General features: G+C 40.9%; 4 protein-coding genes and 1 pseudogene across 7 annotated transcripts in view; 1 reads left to right on the top strand and 4 right to left on the bottom strand.

The window, feature by feature from the left end:
* The window catches only part of LOC110050907 (D-glutamate cyclase, mitochondrial-like), a 59,753-nt gene that overhangs the window by 27,236 nt on the left and 10,268 nt on the right, over positions 1 to 22,249 (top strand). The window lies entirely within an intron of this gene.
* Positions 79 to 3,293, bottom strand: LOC149110860 (uncharacterized). Its single transcript, XM_089291116.1, has one exon. It carries the CDS (start codon positions 2,382 to 2,384, stop codon positions 840 to 842), a length of 1,545 nt encoding a protein of 514 aa, XP_089147242.1. The 5' UTR covers positions 2,385 to 3,293; the 3' UTR covers positions 79 to 839.
* Positions 5,972 to 14,233, bottom strand: LOC110050960 (uncharacterized; annotated as a pseudogene). The gene is made up of 2 exons (XR_016207734.1): positions 13,920 to 14,233; positions 5,972 to 9,717 (listed from the first exon to the last, which is right to left on the bottom strand). The product of XR_016207734.1 is annotated as an uncharacterized LOC110050960 (transcript).
* Positions 15,728 to 21,590, bottom strand: LOC110050954 (uncharacterized). 2 transcript variants are annotated; one of them, XM_089291115.1, is made up of 2 exons: positions 21,185 to 21,590; positions 15,728 to 17,904 (listed from the first exon to the last, which is right to left on the bottom strand). In XM_089291115.1, the coding sequence occupies exon 2, from the start codon at positions 17,874 to 17,876 to the stop codon at positions 16,230 to 16,232; it is 1,647 nt and encodes a 548-aa protein (XP_089147241.1). In that variant the 5' UTR covers positions 17,877 to 17,904; positions 21,185 to 21,590; the 3' UTR covers positions 15,728 to 16,229. The 2 variants fall into 2 exon arrangements, with proteins under 2 accessions (XP_089147241.1, XP_020612594.2); XM_020756935.2 differs by lacking the exon at positions 21,185 to 21,590 and adding an exon at positions 18,661 to 19,015.
* On the bottom strand, positions 19,444 to 21,187 carry LOC110050955 (uncharacterized). The gene has a single exon (XM_089291118.1). The coding sequence runs from the start codon at positions 20,965 to 20,967 to the stop codon at positions 19,522 to 19,524; it is 1,446 nt and encodes a 481-aa protein (XP_089147244.1). The 5' UTR covers positions 20,968 to 21,187; the 3' UTR covers positions 19,444 to 19,521.

Genomic DNA, 22,249 nt, shown 5'->3' with positions numbered 1-22,249 from the left:
TTCGCTCTAAGAAAAGCTAGTCGACGGAAGATACCATTGTCTTGAATGCCTTGAAAGGGAAAAGCCCCTTTGCCATCATTTAGTTATCCAACCACTTTATTGACCCGTTTGAAGTGTCACGGAAGTGAGTGAAACTACAGAAATACTGAACTTACTGAGAGGAGATTGTGTTCTACATTCATGTGAAGGTACGCAAGTAGGAATCAGCAAGCAGAGGCTGTTAAAAAACCCAAATATAGCGTGACTAGACTTGCTAGTTTTGGAACTTTATTGTTCATTACATAATGTCGACAACAAAACTGAAGAAATTTAAAGGATAGTTTCACGTTTTGGCGTGAAACGGCGTTACGCAGAAAATGCTGAATTTATTCGTAATAATCGTATTTATTAGTCAGGGTTAAGAACTTATTCTGGACACACTCAAAAGCTATCAACCAACAGCCGATTGGTTGGTAAACAATGAAATTGAGAGATATTTGGCAGTTAGGGCATAAAATGGGAATTGTAATAGAAATCTCTACCACAGCGTTTTCGCGACGGTTCGTTAATTGCCTTACAAACAATGGAAACAAATGGGCCATCGTGATATTTAGCACATGCGCCTAGCTGTGAAACCATCCCTTTAAACCGTTATACTTATTTACACCTTATACTTAGGCATATTTATAATATCCCTGTATCAATAAATAAATCATTGTTTCATTAAGAATTGTTGAGGGCGAGGGCAGAATATTAGACATTGTTACGTTTTGTGTCTACAGTCATATCAGGGTTGCAGGAGAGTCATATTTTCGGGACCTCGTTGTGATCAATAGCTACTGAGCGGATCACCTCGCGGATCAACCGTTTTCTGACGGATTCTCGTCAGATTCGCTGTAGCTTGTTTCAAATCTGGAATCACTGCCAGAATTTGAGGTATCGCCGTCAACAAGCAACTCAATTCTTTCTGTGCACACTGTGTCTTCGCACAGCTTATCGAGAAAATCGATTCTCTCTTGAAGCGACTCCAGTTCGGTGTTAAATCCATGACGCCGTGCCATATGGAATGCATCGTGAGCAGTGTCTTTTGCCAGTTGATACATTTCAGGTCCTTTACGATAGTATTGGTCAGAACGTGTTTTCAGAACCTGCACGCGTGTACCTCGAGGAATGTTACCAAGTTGGTATTCTACAATATCAAGGTGTTTTGTCGCATCTTTGAGATCTTGTGATGGAATTACTTTTATTCGACTCCGAGCGACAGTTGAGGAACAATCAAGTAAGAGGGCTGCAAGACCAAGGTGGCAATATGTTAGCTGTTTGTGTTGAACCCTTGAGCGGGGGTCGTTCTTGCAGATGGCAATCGCCCGTTCATAGTAAGTTTTTGCTTTTTCTTGCATTTCCTTTCGCGGCTTAGCATTCCTGTGTTCATCCGGAACCATGCCCATGTATGCCAACCAGATAGAGCCTAAAATGTAGTACATTTCGGCCCAGTCTTCGGGAGACTCGTGATTTTGTAGTAACGCCTCGCTTTGTCTTAGACATTCCAAAGCGCTTGAAACTTTCTTGGTCTTCCTAGCCCTATAGTTGGCTGCAAGTAAAAAATAGGCTCTTGCTATTAAAATGTTCGGATTTCGTAGCTGGCAATGCTCGGCGAGTTCTATGACTGAAGTGAAGTAGAGCTTGCTTTTGCCAAGTTGTTTGTGGTACATGAATGATACTCCTTGCTCAATTATAAGGGCTAGTTCCATGTCAGCGTACTCTTTTTTGGAACAAAGTCTCGAGTACAGAGAGAACAGTTGCTCATCCTTTTTCAACCGTTTGTTTTCCTGAAAAATTTGAAACTTCTTGAGGACTTGGTTGCAATGATCTCCATTTGGAATTTGTTGTTTATTTACTTCCATGTCTTTGTTGCCTTTTTCTACGCATCGTTCAAGACAGAAATTAAAGAGGCGCTTGTGGTGCTCAAACTTTCCATTGTCCTGTAAGAGTTCCAGGTTTCTGAGGATTTCCTCACATTGCGGTCCGTTAAGGAAACCTTGCTTTCTTATGACAGGTAGTGATGGCTCAACATCCAGCAATATTTCACCAGAGGAATTGCTCGGTTTCTGCTGACTTCCCTCTTTAGAAACAGCTGGTCTACTGAAGCAATGTATGGTACTGTCCGCTTCTGCTTCCATTGGTTGTATTTGTTCAACATGGCCGACTAAAACGGCATTGAAGTTCTTCAGAATTACATTCAACGTCTTTGTTTTCGTGTCAAGGCTTGCCTCAGCGATAACCGAGGTTGAATTGTCCGTTGTAAACATAAATGACGCGGTGTTGGGGTTGCTGCAAGACTGATCTTTGGCTGGCATGGGCGGCTTTAAAGGCACCTCAGTGCTGTTGACTGAAGAAAAGTCCATTTTAGTCTCTTAGTAAAGGTTCGTCATCGCTCTTCAGGGAAAGAAAGGCCTCTTGCTCGTGACTCAATTCAGCGCCGGTTATCCGATTTTGGACGTTTGTGGTACAGTTGGTTTGAATTAATGTCGAAGCATATTTTGCGTCTATGTCGCGACGAAAACTTTTCACAACTTCAAAAGCAGGATTTCGAATTATTCTTCGCTCCACGTAGAGCACGTTGAAAACAGCAATGTTTCCTTTTCTCAGTAACGCAGAATTTCGACATTTACGTAGCGAAAACTTGCACTCTAAAGAAATAAAATATTCATGCTTCATATCTGCGTGTATGTAAATTGGAATCTTTTGACTGTGTCCCTTTTCCAACACCGGGCCAGTATAACTGATTTATTAGTTTCACTTTCTATTTCCTTTAGAGAAACTGATAAAACGTCGTGGAAGTAGAATTTTAAAGCATTTTTCCTGTTGCATTCATTGTTCTTCCTTCTTCATTAGATCAGACAGAACCGCAAAACTGAACAGCAGAGCCTCTGAAATTAAGAATCTTTAAATCGTTATATACAGATTATACACTATTTCACTTGCTGTGTGGGCCGGGATGTTTGTCAGATGTAACTTTGTACGTTACATTACGATCCCTCAGCTTCTACACTGAGTCTCCCCCAGATAACAGCCGAGGAAATGACAAAGACAAAAATACTACCGTTAACAAGTTCTCCACCCGAAAAGGAGCCATGATCCTATATTATTTCTGCCATGTATAACTCCTGTATTGTTGAACGTGCATTATGTCGTTGCTGTATGTGTCAAAATATCTATCCGAGAAGTCACCGCGTGCGTAGCAGGTACAAAGTTCCAGGTACATGAAGTTCTACCGTGCATGCGCGAGGTCACGCATAATTACCCTGTTAAAGACAGTTCTCAGAAATATAAACAAAGTTCAAAAAGAATTTCACTATGTCTACAACGTTCTTCTTTTAACTACAAAATCGTCCTAGGGATCTCTGAGTTCTTAAACTAGTAGCCGGTGGCAATATCTACACAATTTCTATCTTATAGGACTCTGTGGTGGGCTTCGAATCCTCTGACTTATTCTGACGGGTTGATCAGCTTGCGGAACGTCAGGCTGCGAAGGTACCCCGTGCTCTTCGATCCCAGCACCAGTGTATGATGTCAGGGGCTACACTCATTACTGGCTGGTTCCCATGCTCGGCTTAAGACTGGAGATGTCTTCTCCGTGGTTGGCTGAACGTGCATACGATTCCAACGCGACAGTGTCCCATCTAAGGTTGCCACAACGTATGAACCAGGAGCCTGGTGCCGCTTGAGAACCACTGCGGGTGTCCATTGACGATCCTGCTGTATTAGCGTTGAAAGGTGGAAAAAGACCAGTTGGCGGGGTTAGAGAACTCTTTCTGGCGTTGTTAATCTTTACGTATGTGGACGGTTTTGATAGGGTAAATTCCGTTCCAGAAGACTCAGTACTGTTGTTGCTTAACTTCTGTGTTTAACGAGACCATAAATCACTGACGTACCTTTACTCATTCTAGCCTCTATTCAAGTTCACTGGAACTTGCCTCGCAGCTTGTGTCGCTGCCAGAAGTTGACAAATCATCATCAACAACCAGCCTAATCCTACTCTCACAAAAACTGTCCAGCAATTTATTTCGCTCTTGTAGTGCGTCTAAAAAGTAAACTCCGCTGATACAATTCACTATCCTGTATGCCTCCTCTGCTGTTTCTTTGGCTAGTTGAAACTTTTCTTGGCGATAAAACTGGTCACAGCGTGTTTGCAAAAGCTCTACTCGTGTACCTAATAGCATCCCGTTTCCGAGTTCACGCTCCACAAAATCCAGATGCTGCTACGCTTCTTCAATTCTTTCCGACGGGAGATCGTTTTGCTGATGCAACGCAGCAGTGGAGCAGATATCGAGAAGCAGCTGTGCAACTTTGAGATGACAGTATCGTTGTAATTTGGTTTGAATTCGCTCACGGGGATCACTTTTACAGCATGTAATTGCCAGCTCGAAATTATGTTTGGCATCATCTTGAACAGCTCTGCGCGCCTGTGCGTGCCTTCTTTCAGATATGGGAATTGTGCTCATGCGAGCCAGGCCAAGATTTCCGCTGGTGTAATATAGTTCTGCCCAGTCTTGTGGTGAGTCAACATTCTGAAGTAATAATTGACTTTTTTTCAGGCATTCTTGCATGAACTGGATTTTTGTTACTATCCTGAACCTGTCGACGTAATTGTCCACGATCAAGTATTGAGCTCTTGCCATCAACAGACTTTCATTTCTAAGTGGATGCTGAGCTATTTTGTTGAAAACAGAGTTAAAAAGTTCTCTGCTTTTCTTGAATTCCCTGTGGTGAGAAAATGCAACTATTTGCTCTAATAATAGAGCCAATTCCATATCGAAATTTCGTTTTCTCTGCAGAGTTTCAAATTTGCAATCGCTAAGGTTTCATGCTCTTTGAATTTCCCATTGTCCTGCAGGTTTACTAGTTTTTCAATGATCTCTTCGCATTGCTTGCCGTTGAGATATCCCTGTTTCGTAATCATTGGATGTGGACGATCTATATCTGAAACTTGATTAGCCTTGATCATTATGGATTTGTCACTTTCCACACGTACATTATATTTTTGCGGGATTCCAGGTTTACCTTTGCCAACTATCTCGTGTTTCGTTGTACATCTTCCTTCGGACTCCGGAATACGATTCTTTGATCCGAAAGGAGCTTCGTCGTTGGCACTGGGATCCCGGTAGTTATGGAGAGCACAGCTTTGTCTGTGCGGGCCACCGACATGGCTGACCAATGATTACGACATCACAATCTTTGACCGTTAATGTTATTGAATTTGCATTGTATTGTATTGTATTGTATCCTCAAAGAATCAGAGGGTCAAGATAGGGGATACTTTTTCAGAGTGGCTACATGCAAGACGAGGCGTGCCTCAGGGAAGCGTCCTCGGTCCCATGTTTTTCAATATTTTCATAAATGACATTTTCCTGTTTTGCGGGGATGTTAAGTTTAATGCTTATGCAGACGATCACCAAATATATTCATCGGACAGTGATCCTGTTGCGCGAGATGGGGGCATGCGTAACGCAGTCGAGACAGCAAACCGGTGGTACCGGCAAAATGGAATGTTGGCCAATGAAAGCAAACATCTGGCTTTGATCCTGGGAAAATCGGAACACACCTTCTCGTTTCCTACAAAGGACTCAATTGACATCTTAGGAATGAACATTGATAACAATTTAAATTTTCACAATTACATATCTCTTATTTGCAAAAAGTCAACAACCAGTTTAATGTAATGCTTAGGTTCAGAAACCTTATTTCCAAAGACATTTTAGTGAGACTGTATAAGGCCTGCATACTCCCTCATTTTGATTATTGCTCAACAGTTTGGCACTTTTGCAGTGCAAACAACAGGGACAAAATAGAAGGTCTTAACAAAAGGATTCCGAGATTCATTCTAAGCGATTTTGAATCGCCTTATAATGTGCTGCTAGACAGGGTAAACTGTCTCCAACTTCATGATCAACGCATCTGTAAATTCCTTACTATTTTGTACAAAAGTCTATTTTTCACTAGCTATCCGGCCTATATGAGAAACATGTTCTCGTTCCGTTCTACTTCATACAACATGCGTGGAAACTATATACTGGAAATGCCCAAACCTAAAACTGCAGCTTTTGGTCTCCACTCCATTACTTATCTGGCAACAGAAGAATGGAATTCTCTACCCAATTTTATAAGGTTATGTAACTTCTCAGACTTCAAAAAGCACATCAGTAAAGCCAATTCATGATACATGTAAATGACAATTTTATAATTAGTTAATATAAGTCAATTGTAAATATGTAAATAGCAATTTCTATTTTAATTTTTCATCATCAAATATTTTGTTCTCGGAAATATTAGCTTGTCAAGCTACTCTGAAATTCGAGCTTAAATAGAGTTTTTGTATGTATGTATGTACGTATGTATGTATGTATGCATGCATGCATGCATGCATGCATGTATGTATGATGTTCTACATCAGCCATGCATGATTCTTGAAAGAGGTTGGAGGGACAACTGATAGAGTAAGACTGCTGAGTTTGGCTTTTCTCAGTTTCCTCTTCCGCTCTGGTTGTTTGGTCCATCTGCATGCTGGCCAGGACCGATAAGCTGCCGGAGTGTTGGCGAGCTGTAGACCTAGAGGAAACGGTATAAATAATTATACACTTGACAGTGTTGTTAACCAGATGATTATTCTTTGCACTGTGATATTGATCTCATTTCGATAGTCTTTGCTATTTCATGTGCATACATACATCTACAACAAGACGTACAAAGACTGAAGACGTCGACATTTACATTGCTTTCTATTCTTAACGAGGCGACATATGCAGTGACTAAACGCTCAAAAATGAATGTGGCTGGAGTGTAAAGTACAAAAGCGGGCATGATCTCATGTGATTTGCATGCGTAGGCGGGCGACCCATATGTCAATTATTTTCAGTCATTTCGCGGAAGGGAAATTTCCCTTTTTTCTTAGCTGAAAAAATGTCTGTATGTCAAATTATTTTCTCGAATTTGGTGTATTTAATTGGTCCCACCAAACAAGTGAGTTATATTAAACCTTTTGTCTTTCAATGGCCTCCCTGTGTGATAAGTCCTTACGATAGTAGCTGATAATATGAAATGCCGGCGCGGTCGTGCAAATGTTTTTTCTTTTTCCGGTGTGTGGTAAAGACGGTGTGTGTAATGTCCAATTTTATTCGGAATTATCGGTCTGGTTGGTCATCAGCAACATACCATGGAACTCCCGAGATATTTCAGTCTCCGAGAACTTCGGATGTCTGCTAATTAATACGTCTTGAAATGACCTCAAGGATTGTTTAGAATACTTGTAACTCAATCCGCTGCATCTACCTCGTGGACAAAAAAGTCTCTCACAACTCGGTGTTCTCACGTATTTAGGATTCTTTTTCGCTGGAAGCAGAGCCAATAGGAGAAAAACGATGTCTTTTTCCCTCGGCGAAGCAGAATATCTATATAGCTATGCCCGTGCAGGGAAAACGGAGTGACGCTAAGAATATTCGTGATTCATATTTGCAAGTAAAATAACTGTACAAAAACGAACAAATATACAAGGGTTTCCAAAACTTTGAAAGGCAAATTCCCTTTTCCATAATTGAGTTATCCAACCACTTCAAATTTCGCTGTCCTTCATTCACGCGTTTTTAGTGTGGCTGAAGTAGATTCCCGGCTCTAAAGCTGTAAAGGTACTCAAGTAGCAAACGGCGAGGGAAAGCTGCCAAAATACTGTTGATAGACTTGTCACTTTGGAACTTGATTGTTTATTAGATAATGCAAAACTTCAAAATTAACAACAACCTTAGTACACATACGCGTATTTATGATATTCCTGTATCTGAATCATTGTTTCATTAAGGACTACCGAAGGGTGGAAAATGTCATTGCATTTTGTGTCCATGATCTTATATCAAGTTCGTAGGACGATCATATTTTCGGAAACCTTACTGGGACTGATTTTGATGGCTGCTGGTTTCGACCCAGAGCTACAGCGAGTTCTGATTCTCGTCAGGTTCACTGCAGCTTGTTTCAAATCTAGAGTCACTGCCAGAAGTTGAGGTATCGCCATCAGCAAGCAGCTCAATTCTTTCTCTACACAATGTGTCTTCGCACAACTGATCGAGAAAATCGATTTGCTCTTGAAGCGACTAGTACTCCAGTTCGGTGTTAAATCCATGGCGCCGTGCCATTTGCAAAGCATTCTGGGCAGTTTCTTTTGCCAGTTGATACATTTCGGGTCCTTGACGATAGTATTGGTCAGAACGCGTTTTCAGAACCTGCACGCGTGTACCTCGAGGAATGTTACCAAGTTGGTATTCTACAATATCAAGGTGTTTTGTCGCATCTTTGAGATCTTGTGATGTAATCACCTTTATTGGACTTCGAGCGACAGTTGAGGTGCAATCAAGTAAGAGGGCTGCAAGCCCAAGGTGGCAATATGTTAGCTTTTTGTGTTGAACCCTTGAGCGGGGGTCTTTCTTGCAGATGGCAATCGCCCGTTCATAGTAAGTTTTTGCTTTTTCTTGCATTTCCTTTCGCGGCTTAGCATTCCTGTGTTCATCCGGAACCATGTTCATGTATGCCAACCAGATAGAGCCTAAAATGTAGTACATTTCGGCCCAGTCTTCGGGAGACTCGTGATTTTGTAGTAACGCCTCGCTTTGTCTTAGACATTCCAAAGCGCTTGAAACTTTCTTGGTCTTCCTAGCCCTATAGTTGGCTGCAAGTAAAAAAATAGGCTCTTGCTATTAAAATGTTCGGATTTCGTAGCTGGCAATGCTCGGCGAGTTCTATGACTGAAGTGAAGTAGAGCTTGCTTTTGCCAAGTTGTTTGTGGTACATGAATGATAGATACTCCTTGCTCAATTATAAGGGCTAGTTCCATGTCAGCGTACTGTTTTTTGGAATAAAGTCTCGAGTACAGAGAGAACAGTTGCTCATCTTTTTTCAGCCGTTTGTTTTCCTGAAAGATTTGAAACTTCTTGAGGACTTGGTTGCAATGATCTCCATTTGGAATTTGTTGTTTATTTACTTCCATGTCTTTGTTGCCTTTTTCTACGCATCGTTCAAGACAGAAATTAAAGAGGCGCTTGTGGTGCTCAAACTTTCCATTGTCCTGTAAAAGTTCCAAGTTTGTGAGGATTTCCTCACATTGCAGTCCGTTAAGGAAACCTTGCTTTTTTATAACAGGTAGTGATGGCTCAACATCCAGTAAAATTTCACCGGATGAGGTGTTTGGTTTGTGCTGACTTTCCTCCACAGAAACACCTGATCTACTGAAACACTGCACTATAATGCTCTCTTCTGCTTCCATTGGTCGTATTAGTTCAACGTGGCAATCTGCTCGCCTCAGATCGGCTTCTTGTTGACTTTTTTGAAGCACGTGACTGTCAGAATGATGTACAGTGCTAGATTGGCCAAAAACCACAAGGTTGCAGTTGTCAAGGCTCAAGTCCATCGTTTTAGTATTCGTGTCGATGCTTGCTCGTGCAATTGTTGGTGTGAGGTCATTGTCAGGAAAAATGAATAATATCTGGTCGGAAACAGATGAATGGTGAGCCGTTGTTCCACTCTCTTTAGGAGCTGAATCTGTCACAGTCGCTGAGTGTGGAGTTTTGGGTTGTTCGTGTTTGGTTGTCATATTCGGACAGTTCTTTTTGTGTCACGTCGCTTTCTGAATCTGTTTCTCCTGCCCAGAATGTAAAATGAAATGTCTATACCTCCTTCTAGTGACAACGGCTTCCTCTTAGACAAGAAATAAACAATAGATAATAAGTCTGTTGATATGAAAATTTTACCCCTACCCCCTCCTTATAACATCAGAGACCAGTATTTTGTCTGCTGAAAAGTTTGGGATGTAATCTTTACTTTCGAGGATAAATTATTTCTCTTATGATATCACCATGGATATTGCTAGCATTGGACACGTTTCCTATCAGGTTTGATAAGATTCTTTTATGGAACGTGCCTGATCATGTCATGTCGCTGGTAATGACTGCAATTTCATGGGGGTTTCCACAAAACACTGACCCCCGGTCAACTGACCCCCTACTGACACCCCTACTGACACCTCTACTGACCCCCTATAAAATCAATGGGAAAATGAAAATGAAAAAAGCCTAGAACTATCAATGGGACCGATTCAAGTGCATCAATAAATTTAGCTTACCTGAAACTTCCAATATGGCAGACGCGTTGCAGATTTCCGACCCTCTTGTTCTCCTTTGACTGTTTAGTGGAGGTTTTGTTGACGGAAAATCGGCACAGAATAAGCTTGAATATTTTCAAATATACGCATATTACACAGTACGCATTGGAAAATGAAGCAAAGAGAAACGCCGACAAATGAGCAGACTCGCGAAAGGTTCGTGATGGACTGCTCTTGCGAGCGACACGAACACGCGCGTAAACCTCAACCGAAAGACGAATTTCATAAGGTAGTTCCAGGCCTCTCGCCTTGTTTCCGCATTTTAAGAACTGTAGTAACTGTAGTATAAACCATTTTGACAAGCCTGGTGAATTACTTTCTCCTTGGTGAATAAGAGGCAAATCGATGAAAAACAGTAATGCCACTTACCGTCCATGACTAAAGCAATGTGCAACGTAGTTTGTGCATGCGGAAGGCGAGGGACCTGGGGCTGCAAGGTTGCCAAAATAAACTTCCGGTTGATGTAATCGTGTGCGTGTCGCTCGCGATTAGTCGCGTGCGTGTTAATTTGCCAGAATTTTCTCGCTATTTTCATTGCTTAATTTTCTAATGGGTACAGATACAATACTTGATGATATTCCAACTTACGCTGTGCTCGATTTTTCGTGACAAATCCTTCAGTCAAATGAGAAGAGAGTCGGAAATCTGCAACGCGTCCGCCATTTTGGAAGTTTCAGGTAAGCTGAATTTACTGACGAACTTGAATCGGTCCCCCTGATAGTTCTGGGCTTTTCTTAATTTCCGTTTCCCCGTTGATTTTATAGGGGGTTAGTAGAGGTGTCAGTAGGGGGTCAGTTAACCGGGGGTCAGTGTTTTGTCGAAACCCAGTTCATGGAAGTGCCTTATTGTTGTTTACTACAGTCGCAATTTACAGGATGCTTTATAAAGTTACAAAATCACTCTTCCTCTACATGTATTACTGCAACAAACAAGGGGTTTTTCTTAAAGAGCGAATGAACGATACAAGGGAAACCAGTATTTAGTTGTGAAATATAAAATTCGACACACATGATAGCCTGCTTTGTTTGGATGATTTGCAACGTTGTCAACTTGAAATGGAAATTTCCAGTATACACCGAATGCAAATATGGCGGACGACTCGGTCGGCGCCCGGGACGAGTCGCATGAAAGCGAGGCTAGTCAGGCTTTGATGTTTTGTTTTGATGATGCTTTCCCAGAAAAGTCCTGCTTCCTCGTCGATTCGGTCCATTTTGTTTCGCCCTCCCTACGCGTTTTTGTGTTCCTGAATGCCACCAGAAGGGAGTGAAATCTTCCACAGCAGAGAAAGTGGTTTTTTTTCAGTTTCCCTGTTCGCCTCTGAGGGGAAAACAGACGAAGGACAGAAGTTCACGATCGCCGAAGGAACTGTTTAAGTTTGTTCGTTACATTTCAGGCCGGAAGATCTAAGAAAATGGGTAAGCGATCGCAATTTAGCTCCAAGTCGTTGTTATTTGGCTCAATGCTTTCACTGGTTTCAACGACGGGGCAGTTGAAGTTCATTCGCTTGGTTATTACACTGTAGTATTTGTTTCGTGCGATTCCTTGCGAGTGGATGCAGACGTAAACAACTTCTTCTTTTGAGACAGGATGTCTTTAAAAAGGAGCTTTTCTTTACCTTGGGGAAGGTACTGGCCATGCAAACGGTGTCGGAACATCACCAGACACCACACAAGCTCGTCATTTAAAGAGTTTTCTGAGATCATCTAAACTGAAAAGTAGCAAACAAAGTTTATAGTTCCCACGGCGATCGTGAACTACTTTCCTTTGTCTCAACGAATTGCATTGATCGACTATTTTCTCTTAGAGGCGAACGGTGGAAGATTTCTATCCCTTCTCGTGGCATTCAGAAACACAGTAACTCGTAGGCACAGCGAAATAAAACAGATCAGATCGACGACGAAGCAAGACTTTTCATGCAGCTCGTCCCGGGCGGCAACCGAGTGGTCCGCCATATTTGCATTCGGTGTATACTAATCAACAACTTAAGGTTACCGTATACCTTCAGGGGTGTCTCGCGTCCAAGCGATGTAGCGCGTCCGGTTTAAGCTGTAGATACCTAAGCCCCTATATCAAATTAAAGCTTATAGAGCTGGCTATCAAACCATACCAAAAATTTTGAAATAATATGAATTGCCAATTTTTTCACAGTCACCAAATGCAAGCGTCCTAATCACCTTTTGGAAGCTACAAGTCAAAGCGAATTTTGTTTTTCGCCAATTTATTTTTTTCCTCGGTTTCAGGACAAAAAGCGCTAAAAAAGCGCGTCTGCGTTTTTCCATATTCAATTGTAGTAAAAAGTTACAGAACATTTTCGAAATAGGATTAAAAAAATGTGAAGTGATCGTACAAAAATCGCTCTCGGAGAAAAAATATTTCGAAATAAACAATTCGCAGACACGTGTTTGTTTTTTATATGTTAATCTAGCTACTGTCCAAATTTGAGGGCAAACAAACAAATTCCGTTTGAGTTGTAACTCTTTAAAGTGTCTGCTTCAAGTGAATAAATTTATCCGAGAAAACAGCGCTAAGAAAAATATCTTGCTTCGCAAACAAACTCCGCCCACAAACGCCTTCAGCTGGGTTCTCAGATCACTGAGCCAATCAGCGCTTGGAAAATTTACTACCATTAACTCGCGGTGAAATTTACGCGTGAATCTGCAAAAAAACCTTGCGTTTCGCAATGCGCTCAAGGCGGAGAGATAATTTTTCTGCAGCTGGGTTTTTCCTGAAGCTGGTTTGGCAAAATGGGGAAGACGAAAAAGGATACCAACGTTAGAGTAGCTGGGCGACGAGAGCAAACAAAAGAAAGCGCGGCAGAGCAAATGTGCATGGATAATATTCCAATGGATCTCAATGAGTTGGACGATTCATCGGTATCGAACTCAACAAAAGAGTCACTGTAAACATCGCTGTTATCGCTGTCGAGTTCCCAAATTTTACACAACCTTTCTCTTCTCTTGACTCGATCTTTTTGCCCGCTTGATACGTCCGTAGCTTCATCCGCGAGGCCAACTTTCGCTTCTTCACTCATTGATGTATTTTTATTCATTCTTCGCTCTTTCGAACTGGTAAACGGAGTTTTCCGTGGTCCATGTTTACTTATAACTTAATAGAATTACATCTAATACGAAAAATGCTTGGATTAACAATGCTGATTAACTGAGTAGCCAGCCAATTCGTGGTATCCATATCGGTAATATTCCCGCGAAAGTAGTCTCGGTTGATTGCATACATGTTATAGGGCTGTCAATCAAGAGGGAACTTCTACTTCCGGCCATAACGTAAAACATCCATTTCTCCGCCAATATTAGGTTTTTTTCAATTTTGTTTTCAGAAATTAGAGATTACTCTTCGACCATTAGTTTGAACCAAAAATCCAAATTTGAAGAAAATTGCCGATCTGAAGGTATACTGTAACCTTAAGTCACAATGTTGTTTTTCACATCAAGGCAATATCACCCTGTTTACGAATTTCTTTCTCCTCACCCGCTCCTCTTGACGGTGTACTTGTCTTGACAATGTTGGGTGCGGTAAAGTGATATTAATCTCGGTGTATAGTAATGCCAGAATGATATATTTTTCAGTCAGTAGATAAGCTTCTTGGAAACAATATTCCGGGTTCTGTGAGCGTAAGTCGAACCTATGGCCTGCCGCACAGTCGCCGGACGCTATCACCAACTATTCATGTACTACATGTTTCTATATACCTCACGTACCAGGAGAATATTACTAATCTTACCTTGTCCGATTTCTAAGATCCTTCAAGCAATTTCGTTGTTTGATTCATGGTATGGGTTACGATCGATGTAGTTTTCCATGCGAGATCGACTCGCATTAACATGCAAGTCGCTAGGATGTCACATTTACGTTCTCCATCGATTAAAATAAGCGCTTTCCGTAGGTGCTGCAAGGAAGCACGTTGGCGAGAGCAATTTGTAGTTAACTAAGAGCATGAACGAGAGCGACGCCAAGAAATTCGCCGTGAAAACACTTCTGAAGTTGGTATTGATTACTGTCTGTCACATCCGAGGGTATATGCTATTTTGGATCGATGATTTGATTGTTTGAAACAAAGAATCATCAAGATAGCCAGTCATGATAGACTTTGGTGTGAGGGAAAGTCCCTGAATTTATAATGAATCAAATTACGTGATGCGTATATTTTATGTTAAGTATTCACCAGAAAGTGGCGATGAATTTCGTTGTAAGAAAACCTGATTGACGGAATATACCACTGTGGTGAAAACGTACTGACGTGGAGAATAGGAAATATTCGTAATTGATATTTTGTATGTATTTGCACTGTAAAAAAGCCCAGCAAATACACAAAGGTTTCAAACGCGTTGAAAGGGAAAAGTCCCTTCTCCATGTATTAGTTACACAACCACTTCATTGACGTGTTTGAAACACCTGCGTTTGTAGGGTCACGGAATTCCACGGGGGTGAAATTACAGAAATATTAAGGTGGCTCAAAACAGTTTTCTGTTTTTTTGAGACTTATAGAGCTAGGTGCGATTTTTCAGACTTGGAATTGTACTGTTTTGAATGGCTGTGCTATTTTTTTAAGGTAACTCTCCACCGTGCCTTTCATTGTGTTTAAGTCATAAATTAAGGTTGCACTGTCCTGTTGCATAGCAACCAACTTGACTCACTTTTTTCTCTTTATTACACACAGAAGAAGAAACAGGCAAAATAATAAAAAATTCTGTGGAGTGAATTTTCCTAAAATTAAGAAAAATGGAAATTTCCAAGTTGGAGAAATTCCACTCCACAGTTTCTTCTACATTTTTGCACATACATTCCGCTTTTGCAGGTGAATATTTTTATGCATCAAAAACGAAGGGTCACCGGATCAGTTTTTGAGATATTAGCTTCATGGATAAGGTATTTTTAGCGCGCGTCCTACGCGCAAATTAAATCTCGACTTTGCAAGATCGCCCCTTGCGCACGCTTGAAGGCGCTCGTCTAATCAGTAAAGCCCGCAATTCCACGCGAATAAACGCGAATAGTCCGCGAATAGTGTTTTTTGTTATCGTTAGCAGCATAAGCGGAGGTGGGACTAGCCGGAGGTGAGACTAGGCAAGTACAAAAAACGAAGAAAACCTGAAGAGTAGTTTTTTCCCTGCTGTTTTTCAGATTGATAGTCGGCGCCATCGATCGCAACATCAACATCACAATTTTCGTTTACGTTCCACCACAGCGGTTTAAAGTCATGTTTTCCTTCGAAATTGCCTGAAGGATGGATGTTTTCGAAGTTAAAAATAACTGATAACGCAAACAGCTTACTAAACTTGGCGGAAACAAAGTGTTACAAAGTAGGCCTCGCACCGCCATGTTTGTTTTGATTTTGTAAACTAAAAACCTCTCGCGCTATCTCGCGAACCCTCGGGTGATCGCGTGATGACTCGCGCTGAAGTGCGCGCTAGAGCTCAGGCGTCTCATGGAAATATTACTGTTTTGAGCCACTAAATTCATGTGAAGGTACGCAAGTAGGAATCACCAAGGAGAAGCTGCTAAAAAATCCAAATATATCGTGACTAGACTTGCTACTTTTGGAATTTTATTGTTCATTACATAATGTCGACAACAAAACTACAGAAATTCAAAGGATAGTTTCACGGTTTGGGGTAAAATATCGTGAAGCAGAATATGCTGAATTTATTCTCAAAACTCGTATTTATTACACGGGGTGAGGAACTTACCCGGACACACTCAAAAGCTATCTACCAGCAGCCGACTGGTTGGTAAACAATGAAATTGAGGGATATTTGGGAGTTAGGGCATAAAATAGGAATTGTAATAGAAATCTCTACCACAGCGTTTTCGCGACGGTCCGTGGATTGCCTTAAAAACAATGGAAACAAATGGGCTAACGTGATAGTTTGCGCATGCGCCTAGTTGTGAAACCATTCCTTTAAACCCTTATACTTATTTTCACCTTATACTTATGCATATTTATAATATCCCTGTATCAATAAATAAATCATTGTTTCATTAATTATTGTTGAGGGATAGGGCAGAATAGCTACTGGGTGGATCAACTCGCAGATCAACCGTTTTCTGACAGATTCTCGTCAGATTCGCTGCAGCTTGTTTCAAATCTGGAATCACTGCCAGAATTTGAGGTATCCCCGTCAACAAGCAGCTTTACTCTTTCTGTGCACACTGTGTCTTCGCACAGCTGATCGAGAAAATCGATTCTCTCTTGAAGCGACTCCAGTTCGGTGTTAAATCCATGGCGCCGTGCCATTTGGAATGCATCCTGGGCAGTGTCTTTTGCCAGTTGATACATTTCGGGTCCTTGACGATAGTATTGGTCAGAACGCGTTTTCAGAACCTGCACGCGTGTACCTCGAGGAATGTTACCAAGTTGGTATTCTACAATATCAAGGTGTTTTGTCGCATCTTTGAGATCTTGTGATGTAATCACCTTTATTGGACTTCGAGCGACAGTTGAGGTGCAATCAAGTAAGAGGGCTGCAAGCCCAAGGTGGCAATATGTTAGCTTTTTGTGTTGAACCCTTGAGCGGGGGTCTTTCTTACAGATTGCAATCGCCCGTTCATAGTAAGTTTTTGCTTTTTCTTGCATTTCCTTTCGCGCCTTAGCATTCCTGTCGTCATCCGGGACCACGCTCATATAATTCATCCAGGCTATACCGAAATTGTAGTACATTTCGGCCCAGTCTTCGGGCGACTCGTGATTTTGTAGTAAAACCTCGCTTCGTCTTAGACATTCCAAAATGGTCGAAACGTTTCTGGCCTTGCTCGCCCTAGAACTATAGTTAGCTGCAAGTAAAAAATAGGCTCTTGCAAATAAAATTTTCGGATTTCGTAGCTGGCAATGCTTACCCAGTTTTATGACTGAAGTGAAGAAGAGTTTGCTTTTGCTGAGTTGGTTGTGGTACATGAATGATACTCCTTGCTCAATTATTAGGGCTAATTCCATGTCAGCGTACTCTTTTTTTGTAAAAAGTCTGGAATACAGAGACAGCAGCTGTTCATCTCCATTTAACCTTCCGTTTTCCTGAAGAACTTGAAACTTCTTGAGGACTTGGTTGCAATGTTCTCTATTTTGAATTTGTTGTTCATTTGCCATCACTTCCATGTATTTGTTGCCTTTTCCCGCACATCGTTGAAGGCAGAAATTAAAGAAACGCATTTGGTGTTCAAACTTTCCATTGTCCTGTAAAAGCTCAAGGTTTTTGAGGATTTCCTCACATTGCGGTCCGTTGAGGAAGCCTCGCTTTCTTATCACAGGTAGTGATGGCTCAACATCCAGTGAAATGTCACCGAAAGAAGTGTTTGTTTTCTGCTGACTTTCCTCTTTAGAAACAAGTTGTCTACTTAAACACTGCACTGAATTGTCCGCTGTTGCTTCCATTTGTTGTATTTGTTCAACGTAGCTATCTGCTTGCCTCAGATCGCCTTCGCCTCGATTTGGGCTAAGCAAGTGACAATCAGAATGATGTACAGTGCTAGATTGGCCAAAAATAGCAATGTTGCAGTTGTCAACACTCAAGGTCATTGTTTCAGTATTCGTGTCGATGCTTGCCTGAACAGTTGGTGAGGTGACGTCATTGACTAATATATGTTGCAAAACAGAAGAATGCTGACCTGGTGCTCCAGTTTCGTTGGGAGCTAAATCTGTCGCAGTTGTTGAATGTAGAGGTTTGGGTTGTCTGTGTTTGGTTGCCATATTGGAAAGTCCTCTTTGTGACCAGAATCTAAAATGAAACACATTTTGTAGTATAAGTAAAATAAGAGAAAAAAGTTTGGACCTAGTGTTCTTTTGTTGTTTGTGCTATTCATTTATACTGTCACCTTGGATATTGCTAGCATTGGTCAAGTTTCCTATCAGGTTTGAAGAAAATTCCTGTATGGAACGTGTCTTATCGTGTCATGTCGCTGGTAATGACTGCAATTTCATGGAACGGCTTTATATTTTGGACTACAGTCGCAGTTCACAAGATATACGTAGTTTTAGAGATCCATAAAACGACGAAATCACTCTTTCTCTACTATTCGAAGTAAAAAGGGCTATTTTCTTAAAGACCGAAAAAAAGTCTCATGATAAAGCAGTATTTCGTTGACACACATGACAAGCATACTCTGGATGAACTGTTTGCGTCATTTAACTATTTTATAGTGGAACGTACAAGAATAGCAATTTACAACTTCAGTTGCAATTTTTTTGAACATCAAGAAAATATCCGCCAATTGTTGATGAATTTCTTTTCTTCTCGTCCGCTTCCCTCTTGACACTGTACTTGTCTTGACATTGTTGGGTGAAGAAAAGCGATGTTAATCTTGGTCTGTCAGGCACTGAGACAAACCTCTCGGAAAAAAACATTCCGATTTCTCCGAGCAAGAGTCGAGTCCATGGCCTGTTACACAGTCGCCGGATACTCTCACTATTTATCCATGTATCATCTTTGTACAAAAAGTACCAGACGTACTTAAAATAATATTACTAATCCTACCTTGTCAGATTTTTAAGATCTTGCAAATAATATTGTCATTCGATTCATGATCGTGGGGTGCGACGTAGTTCATTTTTTAGGTATTGACTTGCGTAGTCATTGAAGCCCCTAAGACTTCACACGCACATGTACGTTTTTCACCGAATAAGACAACCTCTTTTCGTCTGTGCTATTAAAAGGCAAGTCGGAGAAAGGAATTTCTAGTTAGCGAGTAGAGTATTAACGAGAGGAACGCCACGAACTTCGCATTCAAAACACTTGTAAATGCAATGGTGATTACTGTTTGTACATTCGAGGCACGTGATTCTCACGAGTGTAAATTATTTAATATTTGAAATGAAGAATCAACATGATAGCCAGTCATAAGAGACTTTCGTCAAAGGGAAAGTCCCTGAAGTTGTAACGAATCATATTTCAAAGTTTGTTATTCCTTGGAATTGTTCTTGAAGATTATCTTCAAAGATGCATGTTAAATCGAAGCGCCCGACTCGCTTGTGTTATTCGATTAACTTGTTAGACATTTCGACTAGACCTTTCTTTAAAAGATAAGATTTCTGTCGTGCAGTTCGGATAGTAAAGACTTCACTGCGAATATTTAGTTTTAAGCTTTCGTGTGTGCTTTCGTGTAGCACTTTATAACCAGCTCCTTTATGCTAAACGTTTTTGTTTAAAAACGAGGAAGGTTAAGGGGAAAAAGAAAACTCATCTAGAGGAAGACGGAACCAAAAGGAAAGGAGGAAGTGAAAGGATATTAAAATCAATTGTTTTGACGCATACGATATATTTCATATGTCTACTCATGATTTATTTCAATTAGATATATTATCATTTATTCTATTTCTATTTTCATTTTCTTAATTCCTAATCAGACTCGGCAGATTCTCTGGGACATGTCTCATTATTGGAACTGGAGACATCATTAACATCAATAATCTTTATTTTTTCTTCGCAGAGTTTTTCAAAAAATTCGATTCTTTCCTGGAGATTGTCTTTTTCAGTATAAAATTCGTTGGAGATGGCAATGTTTAATGCATCCTCGGCTGTTTCTTTGGCCAGTTGGTATATTCCTTGGCGATAAAATTGATCCGAGCGGGTTTTCAGAAGTTGCACACGCGCGCCTAGTGGTATAGAAACGCCAAGTTGGTACTGCACAAAATCTAAATGTTCTTTAGCCTCTTTGATGTCATCAGATGCGATGGCTTTGTGGCGATTTCGCGCGGCAGTTGAACTACAGTCGAGAAGCAACGCTGCAAGTTTGAGGTGAATGTATGTTTGCTTCTTAATTTGAACTCTCAATCGAGAATCTCTCTTGCAGAAACAGATCGCTTGCTCATAATACTGTCTGGCATTTTGTCGAGCAGTGTATCGCGCTGTCGCATTCCTCTCCTCATCCGGGATAATGCTCATGTAAGCTAACCAAACCGAGCCATAGTTGTAATACAACTCCGCCCAGTCTTCTGGCGACTCATGGTTTTGGACTAAACACTCGCTTCGTCTGAGAAATTCAAAAAGCGGGGAGAGTTTTACGAATTTTCTATTTCTATAGTCCGCCACAAGTAAGAAGTACGCTCTTGCTGTTAAAATGTTGGGATTTCTAAGCTGAAGCTGTCGATCTTTTTCTGAATTTATGACCGAGACGAACATACGTTTACTGTGTTTGAACTCTTTGTGATAAGAGAACGCTACCCCGCGCTCCATTTTCAGGGCTAATTCCAAATCAGACTTCTCTGTACTCCCACAGCGTTGGAGATACGACGTAACAAGACTTTCGTGCTCTCCAAACTTTCCATTGTCCTGTAAAAACTCAAGCTGTTCCATGATTCGCTCACACTGAGGTCCGTTTAGATATCCTTGTTTCTTGATTAAAGGCAACAACGGCTCCACGCTCACAGTAAACAAATCACTCGAGTCTGGCTGGCTGCAGCTTTGCGCTTCATCAAGAGGCTGCAGTCGGCAGTCACTGTTCTCCGTTGTTGTCTTCTGTTGTTCAAGACTGCTGTCTGAGCGACTGACCTCGCCGTTGCTTGCACATTTGTGTTCGTTAGCATCTAAATAGCAATTAGCTTTGCTTGAACTCCCGACTGTGACGAGATTACAGTTTGCCAGCAGAATATTCAATGTGTTTGATTCTGTGTTAACTGCTGCCTGTACAGCTATTACTGAGGTTGTATCGTCTAGTGGAAACGTGAATGTTTTGTCGAAATCGTGGCAATTCTCCTGCCCTTCAATTTTTGGTTCTCTTGGAAGTGATTCATCGATTTCGTTGGATGAATAGTGTTCACTGAGTCGTGGCGGAAGGCTTGTCATTTCAACAGATGAAAACAACTGTTCACTACAATAGTATTTGTTTCTTAATTTTATCAGTTAATTCCAGTTCTAGTTGTCTGTACGAGCCGTGATGGTTTCTTGTGGCTTATTGCTTCAACACAACATATTTTGCGTAAGAGTTCAAAGGACCCATCGGATATTTTTACCACGTGCTGAAGGAACCAAAATGGCCACAATAAAAGATTTCAACGCGTACCTTGAACTTTTCGATGGCCTTGAATCAGCTGATTCTTCGTGCCACGGGCAGGAGATAATTATTTTGAATTTAGGCTAAAATGTATTCGCTGTAAAGTTTTCAGGGCTGAAGGAAAAACATCGATACTTTTCTTTCAATACAAACTGAGGTCAGTGCAGTTACGACGGCTGGCGATCTAGAAGTGCGTGATGAAGAAATGAAATATTCATGATTCTAAGAAAGTAAACGAATCTTTGAATATTTTGGAAAGGGAAAGTCCCTTTTCCTTTTTTTTCTGTCAAAAGGGTTTCCACAGGGTAAATATATCGATATGATAATTTCTACAATCACCTCCGTTTTGCTTTCATGAAGCTGTCGACGTGTGAACTGAAAAGAAAGTGAACCAGACTTTTTCATAAACAGATCTTTTAGTGTTTAATCTACTGTCTGTATACAAATGACAACAACAGGAGCGTGAAAGGAGCTTAGTTACGTTATTTTGAGTTATTTTGGTCACGAACACAATTACCTTTTAAATTGAAGGAAATTAAACCTGAAAATAATAGTTTGCTAAGATAGAAAAACACCAAAGAGATGATAATAAACCATAACGAAACAGGGATGGAGAAAATTGACACATATTACAAACTTTTCAAGAAGTACAAAGCGTGACGTGGCGCCTGTAATTCTAAGTTTTGTGATTTGAACATTTTATGCTAATTTTCGCTTTTATGTTCTAGTACATGGAGCCATCATCCATTCTGACAATGTTTGATAACAAGCGTTTTAAATGACTGACACTCGCGTCAAGATATCATGACATGAAATATTTTCAACGATTGCGTCATTTTCTTTTTATCAGTACCACGTTGATGGTGGCTCTCTTTTTGCCAAATAGAAGATGCTGTTACATCTTCTAAGAAAATAACGCGCGCTTGACGTCTGAAAAAGCTGCTGCTGCGTTCAGCAGCTTTTCTAGACGTCAAAGGTGCATTTTTTCCCCTAGAAAACACAGGAACACCATCTTTTATTTGGTTTAGAGCAGAGCTTGAAAAGCGAAATGGCTGGCTGGTGACAACACAACAT

Source organism: Orbicella faveolata, unplaced genomic scaffold (assembly GCF_042242905.1).
Source record: "Orbicella faveolata isolate gen_17 unplaced genomic scaffold, um_ofav_v1 contig_24, whole genome shotgun sequence".
In the NCBI taxonomy this organism is placed as follows: Eukaryota; Metazoa; Cnidaria; class Anthozoa; order Scleractinia; family Merulinidae; genus Orbicella; species Orbicella faveolata.
Note: the sequence above shows the minus strand (reverse complement) of the source record. Positions and strands in the feature narration are given on the sequence as shown.